We start from the raw sequence: 12,036 nt of genomic DNA, 5'->3' as shown, positions 1-12,036 counted from the left end.
ACAACAACAACATCATCAACAACAACAACATCATCAACAACAACAACAGCATCATCACCAACATCAGCTTCATCAACAACATCAGCATCATCACCAACAACATCAACAACAACACCATCAACAACATCATAAACAACATCATCAACAACATCAGCATCATCAACAACATCAGCATCATCAACAACATCAGCATCATCAACTCCATTTCTTACTCTTCCACGCTGTCTGGAAGTATTGGAATGCGTGGGGCGATCACCCACACTTTACCCCACCTATGTATACCAGATTCTTTATTTATCTTGGAGAAATCCGATAAGCTATGAAGCTCTTTTTCACAGATGTGTTCAGTAGGGGCGGGAACCGCTGGGGGGAGGGAGGGGTGGGACCGGGGAGAAGGGGCGAGGGGATCCAGGAGAGCTGTCGACCTCTGGATGATTGCAAGTCCGATGTGACAGCCATCACGGCGCTGTGGCAGCGGACTGCTCTCCCGTCTCTCGTGACCAGAGTGAGAAGCCCAGCAGGGAGTCTCATTTGCAACAGCGACCAAATCTATTAAATCAAATTAAGTACAGCAATGAGATAGGCAGCAATCGGGAAAAAAAGAACACCACCTCACATGAGGAATCTCAACTCTTTACACAAACGCAAATCAGCGTTAACTCAAAGCTGGATATTAAATTCCTTGCAGCACAAATCGGCGGGGGCATATTTACCTCCAGATCGTAGCACGAGTAACAAAACCAATCTACACAGAGCATTGCACATTAAACAGATTTAAGCCGACTGTGTTACTAATATGGTACGAATATGTTAACAAAGAAGGGAATATTTCGAAAGTAATGTAAATCCGGGCATGCATCTCTCCACGCTGATTTAATTTTAAAAAATCACGTTGATTTAAATTGGCCAGGTCCCTGGGCACTGGATATTGAATAACCCTTTACAGACCGACCGAGCAGGCTGGATGTGTGTGTGTGGTTACACACTCAGCTGGTGCAGCTGGCCTGGAACAAGCGACGTGGTGACATCGCCGACACTTCGTAGCGAAAGGCGACTGTTGTTGATGTTGTTTTTGCCCACACTCACACACTCACACGTGCATGTGTGTGGTGGCCGAGTGGCCCACTCAGAAACCGTCACCCCGCTGACGTCCTGTGTGTCAATCCGGGTTCAGACGCCCAGCCGAAGCGATTACACGGGGGTCATATAGACTCACACAGCGTCCCGTAGAGTCTCACAGAGACCCAAATAATCACGGAGAGATGCTAAGACTCACGTCGACCCAGTCGTGATTAAACAGACTCGAAATCGAAAAGCAGAAACCCCCATTATGTAAATTAGAGCAAGGAAAACTAAATATCAATCAGAGCAAAAAATGCGTTGCTGGAGAAAACGGTGCACGAACCTACATCGATGGGACACAATGCATTATTTGATGTTTAAACAGCAATACACTTGCGCGAAAAACATGGGAATACGTGGGATGGCAGAACGTAGAGGGGGAAGTGCAGATGTTTAAGCGAAATGCTAAGAGAGGTATATGCAAGGGTGGAGTGGAGATGGGATCACGGGAAAAATATGGAGCGAGGGGGAAGGGGGAGTTCACGAGGCAGCGAGAGAGGGGGGCACGGGGAGGAGGAGCAGGCAGCAGGTGCATCGATGAAGGTGAGAGATGGGAAACAAGAGGAGACAAGGGGCTGTAGGGGGAGAGCGTGGGGGGGGAGGGATAAGGTGGGGTGGTGAGAGAGACCCTGAGAGATTAGAAGGAGGGAGGGAGCTGGCGGGAGTGGGAGGGCGAATAAGAGAATGCGAGGAGGAGGAGGAGGAGAGGAACTCTACGGGAGAGAGGGGAGGGAAAGAGAGGGCTGGAGAGGCTGGAGCGTGAGACGAGAGGACGCATCGCGACCCCAGAGTTCACTCAGCCAAGTTCGAGCCCCTCCACCTCCTCCTCCTCCACTACGATCGCTGCGGCTGCTACTGCGGCTGCTGCGGGTTCCCCGGGAGCGCGGCTCAAGTCGCCACACGGAGAGTGCAATCGTCACCCTCGCGGAGCGCGTCTCGTGAGTACACGTGTGTGTGCGTGTGTGTGCGTGTGTGTGAGTACGCGTGTGTGTGTGTGAGTGCACGTGTGTGTGTGAGTACATGTGTGTGTGAGTACGCGTGTGTGTGCGTGTGTGTGTGTGAGTACACGTGCGTGTGTACGTGTGTGTGCGTGTGTGTGAGTACGTGTGTGTGTGAGTACGCGTGTGTGTGTGAGTACGCGTGTGTGTGTACGTGTGTGTGTGTGTGTGTGTGAGTGAGTACGTGTCTGTGTGAGTACGCGTGCGTGTGTGCGTACACGTGCATGTGTGAGTACGCGTGTGTGTGTACGTGTGTGTGAGTGAGTACGCGTGTGTGTGAGTATGGGTGTGTGTGTGAGTACGCGTGTGTGTGTGAGTACGCGTGCGTGTGTGAGTACACGTGCGTGTGTACGTGTGTGTGTGAGTGAGTACGTGTCTGTGTGAGTACGCGTGCGTGTGTGAGTACACGTGCATGTGTGAGTACGCGTGTGTGTGTGTACGTGTGTGTGAGTGAGTACGCGTGTGTGTGAGTATGGGTGTGTGTGTGAGTACGCGTGCGTGTGTGAGTACACGTGCGTGTGTACGTGTGTGTGTGTGTGAGTGAGTACGTGTCTGTGTGAGTACGCGTGCGTGTGTGAGTACACGTGCATGTGTGAGTACGCGTGTGTGTGTGTACGTGTGTGTGAGTGAGTACGCGTGTGTGTGTGAGTACACGTGTGTGTGTGTACGCGTGTGTGAGTGAGTACGTGTGTGTGAGTGAGTACGTGTGTGTGTGTGAGTACGTGAGTGTGTGTGTGAGTACGTGTGTGAGTACACGTGCGTGTGTACGTGTGTGTGTGTGTGAGTGAGTACGTGTCTGTGTGAGTACGCGTGCGTGTGTGAGTACACGTGCATGTGTGAGTACGCGTGTGTGTGTGTACGTGTGTGTGAGTGAGTACGCGTGTGTGTGTGAGTACACGTGTGTGTGTGTACGCGTGTGTGAGTGAGTACGTGTGTGTGAGTGAGTACGTGTGTGTGTGTGAGTACGTGAGTGTGTGTGTGAGTACGTGTGTGAGTGCACGTGCGTGTATGAGTACGAGTGTGTGAGTACGAGTGTGTGAATACGTGTGTGTGTGTAGGTGAATACGCGTGTGTGCGTGTGAGTACGTGTGTGTGTGTGAGTACGAGTGTGTGCGAGTACGCGTGTGTGTGTGAGTACGCGTATGTGTGAGCACGTGTGTGAATACGCGTGTGTGTACGTGTGTGTGTGTCAATGTGTCTTTGTAAATGGGGAGGGCGGTAGAGTAGCGGTTAGGGCGCTAAGCTCTGAACCCGTTGACTTGAGTTCGATTCCCGCTCACGGTTATCTGGGCCTCCACGATGCTCGACTCAGCCTCGAAATGAGTCCCTGGTGCCATGTGTAGACATCACCACGAGGAAGATCAGGGCGGCCGGGCGTGCTTCTACCAAAACCACCCCCTCAGTAATAAGCGCTCGCAAGCAGCGCTTTCCCCCACGGTCTGCGTGCAAGTACAGTATACCCAAGGTGCGTGTGTGTTTGTGTATCTACGTGTGCGTGTATGTCTTTGATTACAACGGCATATACACGGATTGGAAAGGCCTTCATCCAGCAGTGGACAGATCCTAGGTCACAGTGGGAGACGATGCGATGGAGAACCTGCCATGGGCTCGTGTGCGCTCTGTGTATTCACGACAGACATCCTGATGAGACACTGAATATCGGAACCGGTCCAGAGTTTGCTTGTGCTGAACCAACGCTCCTGAGATCATGCGCTTCCAGGAGGGAGGCCGTTTGGCTGATGGGATGCGTACACATTTACATTGTACATGGTGTGGAGAGAAGGGTGTGGGAAGGAATTGCATCGTCTGTTGGCGTGATTTTGCTGCCTTCGTGTCGAGTTGGGAATTGAAGGACCGCTCCGGGACGTTGTCCAATCAAGGACTGCCGCCGTCTCGTCTTCACATCGCATTGCGCCTCTTCAAGTGTTGAGTTTTGTATCGAATTCGATAACAAGAAGAAGTCTCTTCTTGTTATTTTCGCTGTCGACCCTGGCGCTGCGCGATACCGCTACAGTCTACAGGACTGTAGCGGCACGACAGTACACAGCTACCTCGACTGCTAATGAATGAGACGCACAACCACGTGGCCACACAGTTATGTGTTGCCATGCCAACTCAAAGTTATGTGTTGCCATGACATCTGAAAGCTGCGCGTTTCCAGGACAACGCGAATCATTAATCTAAGAAGTTACTCGACTTGTAACCCTAACAACAGAATGGCGAATTAATCAGAACGATCGTGAATCGTTTTCAACACTTGCCTCATCATCATCGGCCGTGCTCAATCCACTGCTGGATGAAGGCCTCCTGCCGACCACCGCCGCTCTGCGCACCCCGCGTGCTCACGGCTCACCGCTGTGCATGACGATGTCTCTAACGAGGGTGCCGTTCTCTCATCCACGTTGTTCCCATATCACTCTCTCCCAGTGCAATTATGAGTCGCTCCATCGCCATCGCTACTAGTATTGTTGTTCTTCTTGGTTCTTTCGGTAAAGTCACGTAGAAGGGAAATAATAAAATAATAAAAATAAAACATAAGAAAATACAATTCTCACGACGTTTCGGCCACAACGCAAGCAGCCGTCCTCAGGTGAAGAACAGGTCTGACCTGTTCTTCAGACCTGTTCTTCACCTGAGGACGGCTGCTTGCGTTGTGGCCGAAACGTCGTGAGAATTGTATTTTCTTATGTTTTATTTTTATTATTTTATTATTTCCCTTCTACGTGACTTTACCGAAAGAACCAAGAAGATGAATCCCTGCAGTCACGAAAGCTTTAAATCGAAATGTATTTTTGTTGTTTTTGTTATGGTTGTTGTTGTTGTTATGGTTGTTGTTATTCTAACTCTGCCCGTTCACCCAGGAGAGACGCACCGAGTCTCAACTCTTTATTCGGGAGGCTCCTGCCAAGTTCTCACAGGGAGGGGGGGGGCGATGTTCTTGCTGCTGCTGCTACTCTGTGATCCCAATTGAGTCAATTGCTGGTAGTGCTTCAGCAGTGTGAGGATGTTTGGCCAACAGCAGTTGCATTGTGTGGCTTATGGGAGGGTACCAGAAAAGCCGGAGAAACCCCATGCAGAACTGTGTTGAGGAAGCACGCACGCACGCAAAAAGGCGCCCGAAACGGGAATCAAATCCTTGCGGTTTTCGCTGCGAGCCTCCGTTCCCGCCTTAAAATAAGCGTACAAAACTGCTATTGTGTCTTTGAAAAAGATAATAAATGATAGCTCTGCCGAATGAAAGCCTCTCCAATCCCGTTATAGTCATGGGAGTTGTTCGACCATACTTCACCACGCTGATCATTGCGGGTTTCCTTAAGAGGACGGGCGCCAAGGACGGTTCCCATATCGCTCGCCATGGATGTTACCCCGAGTCAGCAATCGAAAGACAAAGATTCCCCGTATAGCCTTCACAGACTGTTGGGGCAAGCACTATGAGCGAACAACTTTGAAGGCCGGCACAGCGCACGAGGGGTGGGTGGCCATCACCACGCCTGGCCGCCTTTGTCTCCCTCGTGCCGATGTTTACACATCACACAGAGGCGTTATTTGAGGCCAAGTCGACCTAGGGGAGGCCCAGGACCAGCTCAGATAATCTTCATTGGTATTGGCCGTGAGAAGGAATACAACTCGGGTCGCAGGGTTCGTAGCGCAGACACACAGACACACAGACACACAGGCACACAGACACACAGACACACACACGCAGAAACACAGACACACACACACACACGCAAACACACAGACAGACACACGCAGACACACAGACACACGCAGACACACACAGACACGCACACACACACGCAGACACACAGACACGCAGACACACATTCACGCAGCGACACAAACACACAGACACGCAGACACGCACACACAGACACACAGACACACAGACACACACACGCAGACACAGAGACACACACACAGACACACACACAGAGACACACACACACAGACACACAGGCACGCAGACACACAAACACGCAGACACACAGGCACGCAGACACACAAACACGCAGGCACACAGACACACATACACGCACGCAGGCGAACTATATTTGTGAGTGAAGTCACGATGGGAAGCTCACGGATTCAAGGTCTCAGAGACACCGTCATCCACACAGGTGACGGGGAACGAGAGAGCGCTTGCGTGGACAAGCAGGACGCGTCGTGGTCACGAGGGACAGTGACGGTCGAGACGAATAGCGGAGCGGCAGCCGAGGAACGCAACGCGTACTGTGAGCACGTCCCGCGTGGAGACGGAGCGATGATGGGATCGGCGCGGGGTGTGCAGAGCGGTGGCGGCCGCGTTGGGGGGGAGGCCTTCATCCAGCAGTGGATTGAGTGTGGTGGAAAATGATGATGATGATGATGAGACAAGTGTTGAAAACGATTCACGATCGCTCGCCGTGCTGTTGTTCGGGTTACAAGTCGAGTAACTTCTTCGATTACCGACTCGCGCTCACCTCCCCACAAATCAATTCCGAACTCACCGGGTTCCGAAGCAGCGCCCATTGTACGGGTGTCCAACCCGGGTCTTCTTCATAAACTCCGCGGCCTGCAGCTGAGCCATGACGGCCCGAGTCCCGCCTGCATCCATTCGAGTTGGTTCCTCAGGTTCGCTGCTGCCATCGTCTCAACTACAACTCTGCCATTGTGTTACCTTTACCCCCTCTCTTATTCCCCTCCCATTCTATTGTTCTCTGGCTCCGCCCACTCCATCTCACCCTATTGTTCTCAGGCTCCGAGCACCCAGGTGTGTCTGGTGCCAGGTCACCTGATTTGTCGCACGGACCATCCCGTCCAGCCAGTTTCCCGGCTATTCGAAACGGGAGGTCCGTGGTGCGTGAGCACAGCGGTGACAGCAACTTAAACAAAAACTTTCATACAACTCGAGTCACAGTGTGGGTGCAGTACCGGCCCGAGAGGGGCCCGGTGAGCGCTGAATGACAGCGCGAGATGGCACCACGCTTGGCGTGCAGTGCCAGCCCCTACAGGACAGGGTGTGTGGGTGTCGCCGAGGGACGAGGTTACTCGAGGCCATGGCACTCTGGTTGACCCGGGAGGACACGTGACCAGTTAAGTCTACAAAGGGGCCCCAAGTGGGGGGCTAGGGGTGGTCACGTGGTTGGGACCGAGATTCTTACCGAGGATTCTGGAAGGTGGGCATGGCCAAGGGCGGAGCCGGCCACGCCGCAGAGAATATCACCGGGTTCATACTCTTAGTTTTTTCGGTAAAGTCACGTAGGTAAAAAATGAAATTAAAATTAATAAAAATAAAATAATAAAAATCACGACGTTTCGGAGGCAACACAAGTCTCCGTCATCAGGTGGGACCGTCACAGCCAGATTTGCTGTATCAAGTGAGGCAGGGATTCAAAGATGCAAGTTATTAGTGTGAAAGCGATGGGTATTACCTTGTTATCGCGGCATCTCTTGAGGAAGATAGGTGAAATTCCTCCCCGTAGAGGGTATTAATTCTAGATTTGACGCTTTCGTAACTGCAAGGATTCATACTCTTAGTTTTTTCGGTAAAGTCACGTAGGTAAAAAACTGAAATAAAAATTAATAAAAATTAAATAATAAAATTAAAATAAAATAATAATAAACTAAGAGTATGAATCCTTGCAGTCACGAAAGCTTCAAATCTATAAATATCAGCCGGGTCCCAAGAGGGACCAGGGTGGTTGTTCATCCTGGAAGAAACCTTCGTCTACGTTCTCCGTTCAACGAGTCTCCAACACGTGGACCTGGACTCAAGCTGTTGGTCCCGGTCCGTAGTAGCAGTTACGTTGTAACCAGTGGCGTTAGCCTGGTGGTCACCACCTGGGTAACTACACCAGTCACGTGGTAACTAGTGTAGTTAGCCTGGTGGTCACCATCTGGCTAACTACACCAGTCACGTGGTAACTAGTGTAGTTAGCCTGGTGGTCACCATCTGGGTAACTACACCAGTCACGTGGTAACTAGTGTAGTAGCCTGGTGGTCACCACCTGGCTAACTACACCAGTCACGTGGTAACTAGTGTAGTAGCCTGGTGGTCACCACCTGGGTAACTACACCAGTCACGTGGTAACTAGTGTAGTAGCCTGGTGGTCACCACCTGGCTAACTACACCAGTCACGTGGTAACTAGTGTAGTTAGCCTGGTGGTCACCACCTTGGTAACTACATCAGTCACGTGGTAACTAGTGTAGTTAGCCTGGTGGTCACCACCTGGGTAACTACACCAGTCACGTGGTAACTAGTGTAGTAGCCTGGTGGTCACCACCTGGGTAACTACACCAGTCACGTGGTAACTAGTGTAGTTAGGCTGGTGGTCACCACCTGGGTAACTACACCAGTCACGTGATAACTAGTGTAGTTAGGCTGGTGGTCACCACCTGGGTAACTACACCAGTCACGTGGTAACTAGTGTAGTAGCCTGGTGGTCACCACCTGGGTAACTACACCAGTCACGTGGTAACTAGTGTAGTTAGGCTGGTGGTTGTTGTTATGCTGAGTTCGCTCGTTTTCCCACGAGACTCCTTGGCAGGAGGGTTCTGACAACGTGTTTCGCAGTAGTCGACGCGGTTGCTGTGGGTTTTCTAGATTCACGTGCGTTGCTGATCTACACATAACCACCATTTGTATCACGACCACCAACCATCACCACTCGATACCACCTCCAGAACCACCAGCAGCCTCCCACACTCTTCCAACCACCACCATAACCATTCAATTCTCCCTCTGCCACCGCTACCACCTCCACCACCACCGCCACGTTCCAGACCTGGTTGCACGCAGGAGGCGGTGATGGGGGAGTGCGGGCGAGGGGAGCTGTGTGGGGGGTACGTGAGCGCCCGGGGTCTCCCCGTGGACCCCTTCATGTGTCCCCGCGAAGGGGATGAGCCGGGCCACGTGCACTGCTGCGGGTTCGCGGACTTAAAGTACTGCTGTGGTGACCCGATCAGCTACTACGAGTACGACTACACCTACATGCGCGCGCTCAGGTGAGGACGGTGGCAAGGGTGAGTGGGTGGTGACTTGGTCACATCAGAGGTGGTGAAGGGTGACAAGCGGGTCGTGAGTGTCTCTGCTGTGGCGCCTCCCGCAGCATCGGCCTGCTGCTCGCGCTGAGCGTGGTGGCGCTCACCCTCATGGCGTTCGTGGTGAGCGTCTGCGCCCTCTGCTTCCTCTTCCACTGCACAAAGCCCAAGGCGGCGCTGCGCAACGGCCTGGCACTCGAGGCTGGTGAGCCGCTAACCTCAATCGCAACGCGCTCACCCACAACGCGCTCACCCACAACGCGCTCACCCACAACGCGCTCACCCACAACGCGCTCACCCACAACGCGCTCACCAAGCAATCGTCCACTCTGCTCACTCGCTCGCTAATACGCTCACCTATTCCCTGACCGACACGCTCACCAAAAAGCTCACACACTTTCTACTCACCTATACACTCACGCACCCACTCAACTCATCCACCTCCAAGACAAAGTTCCCCTGTGTAGCCTCAACAGACTGTTGTGGCAAGCGCTGATAGCGAGCACCTATGAAGGCCGGGAAGCACACGAGGGGATGGGTGGCCCGCCTTTGTATCCCTAGTGACGATATTTACACACCGCACTATGAACTCATTTCGGGCTAAGTCGACCTAGGGGAGGCCCAGGGCCGGTTCTGATAATCGTGAACTGGTGTTGGCCGTGAGCGGTAATCAACCTCGTGTCACCGGGTTCATAGTGCAACGCGCTAAACTCTGCACTACCGCTCCCCACAAACACACACCCACATATACGAGTGTAATGGGCTCAACTAAGTCGCATGAACACCAACCCTGGTCCCTCTCGGGACCCGGCTTATATTCTCTGTGGCGTGACCGGCTCCGCCCTTGGCCACGCCCACCTTCCAGAATCCTCGGGAAGGATCTGGGTCCCAGTCACGTGACACCCCCTAGCCCCCTCTTGGGGCCCCTCTGTCAACTTAACTGGTCACGTGTCCTCCCGGGTCAACCAGAGTGTCATGGCCTCACACGACCCCATCCTTCGGTCGGCACCCATATCCTGTCCTGTAGGGTCAGCACTGCACTCACAGCCTGGTGCCATCCAGCGCTATCATTCAGCGCACACCGGGCCCCTCTAAGGCCGGTACTGCACCCACAGGCTGTTGACATCCAGCGTTGTCACTACACAAGTATATACTCACTGTGATGATGAAAAGGATGCTGCTGATGTTGATGCTGACGATGTTGATGCCGACGATGTTGATGACGATTCTGATGAGGATGCTGATTGCGTGCAGGAACCCGCGAGGGGGGCAGCATCAACCCGGCCCCCCACGGCCCGCTGGGATCTCCGCTGTTCATGCGCAGCACTCGCAATCAGCCCAGGGGCCCCCCAATCGGGGTCACCCGATGCAAGCCCCCCAGCAACAACAACGCCAACAACAATAACACGAGCCCTAACAACACGAACCCCAACATCCACCCGAACCCCATCAGCAACATCCCTTACACTAACCCCAACCCTAATCATAACCCCAGCAATATTCAGAACCCGAATATCACTAACACTAACAACACCAACAACCCCAACGCCAACATTCAACAGCATTTACCGTAACCCCAACAAGCATTAACCCATCAAACACCCTCACGTCGACAACGCGACACTTACTCCATCGATGATCCTCACTCGCACGCGTCCCGCTCGCTCTATCTCAGTGTCATTCCACGTGGCCGTGCGCACTGTTCAGTTTGCGTTACACGGCCATCGTCAGTGTCCACGTTCTGATCCGCACGTCACGGCGGGTCCGTGGCAGAGCGCACGGAGTGAAAACTCTCTCCTTTGAGGCCCTTCGCTCTGTCGCTTCCCATTGTGGAGCTCGGCTCCACCAAACCTCTCCACCACGCGGCTCTCGGCCGCTTTGATCCCGGGCACCCTTCAGTATCTGCCCTGGGTACACACACACACGTACTGCTCTGCTTACAGTCGTGTCTCTCCAACGATTTAACTTTGGCCACCAAAATCGCCCCTTACCACGTCTCACGCTGCCACCAGGCGATCTGAGACGGTGACACGCGCCATGGGTATTGAGCCTTGTCTCCGGGTTGTATTCTAAGAGGCGTGCTTGCTCTCCCTGTTTTTTTGATGGCAAAGTTTGGGCAGTGCATTATATTCGTATGACTATTTTTTACGTGTGTATTATAATCCGGTGTGTGTGTGTTTGTATGCGAGTACAGATCTGTAAAACTGCATTGGCACCGACACTGGTTGCAGATGTGGGGTGCGTCTTACTTTCGGGAGCGTCGTATAATTCGGACAGTACGATACATTTTCAGCATTGGGATGTTGCTTTGGCCAATAGTAGTTCTACTGTGTGTGTGTGGGGGGGCGGATTTAGCTATGGGAGGAGGAAACCGTGGCCAATAGTAGTTCCACTGTGTGTGGGGGTTTTGCTATAGGAGGAGGAAATCGGAGATCCCGGACGAAACCCACGCAGAACAGGGGGAGAACAGAGAAACTCAACAGAGAAAGTGACCCGATTCGGGAATCGAACCCAGGCTCTTGTTGCCGTGAGGCTCCAGAGTCACCACTGCGCAGCCACCCTGCCGCATGAGGCTAAAGTGAGTCTCAAGACTCTTTGGCAAGAGGGTCATGCCGGCTTGGAATGTTTGAGGGAATTATTTCTTTGGAGGGTGAAATTAAGTCGTTGCTGTTAAATTATTATGATTGTTGTGGTTGTCATTGTTGGTGCGAATTGAATGTCTGTAATACAATTGTTTATCTCGTTTAAAAACTCGAGTGCCTGAGTTAATCACCATCGTCCTCATTACAATCGCCTTGAGAAAGAGCTCTGGATGATCACGATCCGAATCGTCAGAATCTCTCGTGAACATCATCTCCATAAAGCCCCGACAACAACAATGAGACAAATGTC

At 52.5% G+C, this 12,036-nt stretch overlaps 1 protein-coding gene across 1 annotated transcript; it reads left to right on the top strand.

Annotated features, from left to right (window-relative positions):
- The first annotated feature begins 1,833 nt into the window (after positions 1 to 1,833).
- Positions 1,834 to 10,813, top strand: LOC144948801 (protein shisa-like-2B). Its single transcript, XM_078878454.1, has 4 exons — positions 1,834 to 2,060; positions 8,887 to 9,108; positions 9,213 to 9,349; positions 10,399 to 10,813. Exons 2-4 carry the CDS (start codon positions 8,912 to 8,914, stop codon positions 10,716 to 10,718), a joined length of 654 nt encoding a protein of 217 aa, XP_078734580.1. The 5' UTR covers positions 1,834 to 2,060; positions 8,887 to 8,911; the 3' UTR covers positions 10,719 to 10,813.
- The last annotated feature ends 1,223 nt before the right edge of the window (positions 10,814 to 12,036 follow it).

The sequence above is a fragment of the Lampetra fluviatilis genome, chromosome 3 (genome assembly GCF_964198595.1).
Source record: "Lampetra fluviatilis chromosome 3, kcLamFluv1.1, whole genome shotgun sequence".
In the NCBI taxonomy this organism is placed as follows: domain Eukaryota; kingdom Metazoa; phylum Chordata; class Hyperoartia; order Petromyzontiformes; family Petromyzontidae; genus Lampetra; species Lampetra fluviatilis.
The sequence above is the reverse complement of the archived record's forward strand: the minus strand, read 5'-3'. Positions and strand labels throughout refer to the sequence as shown.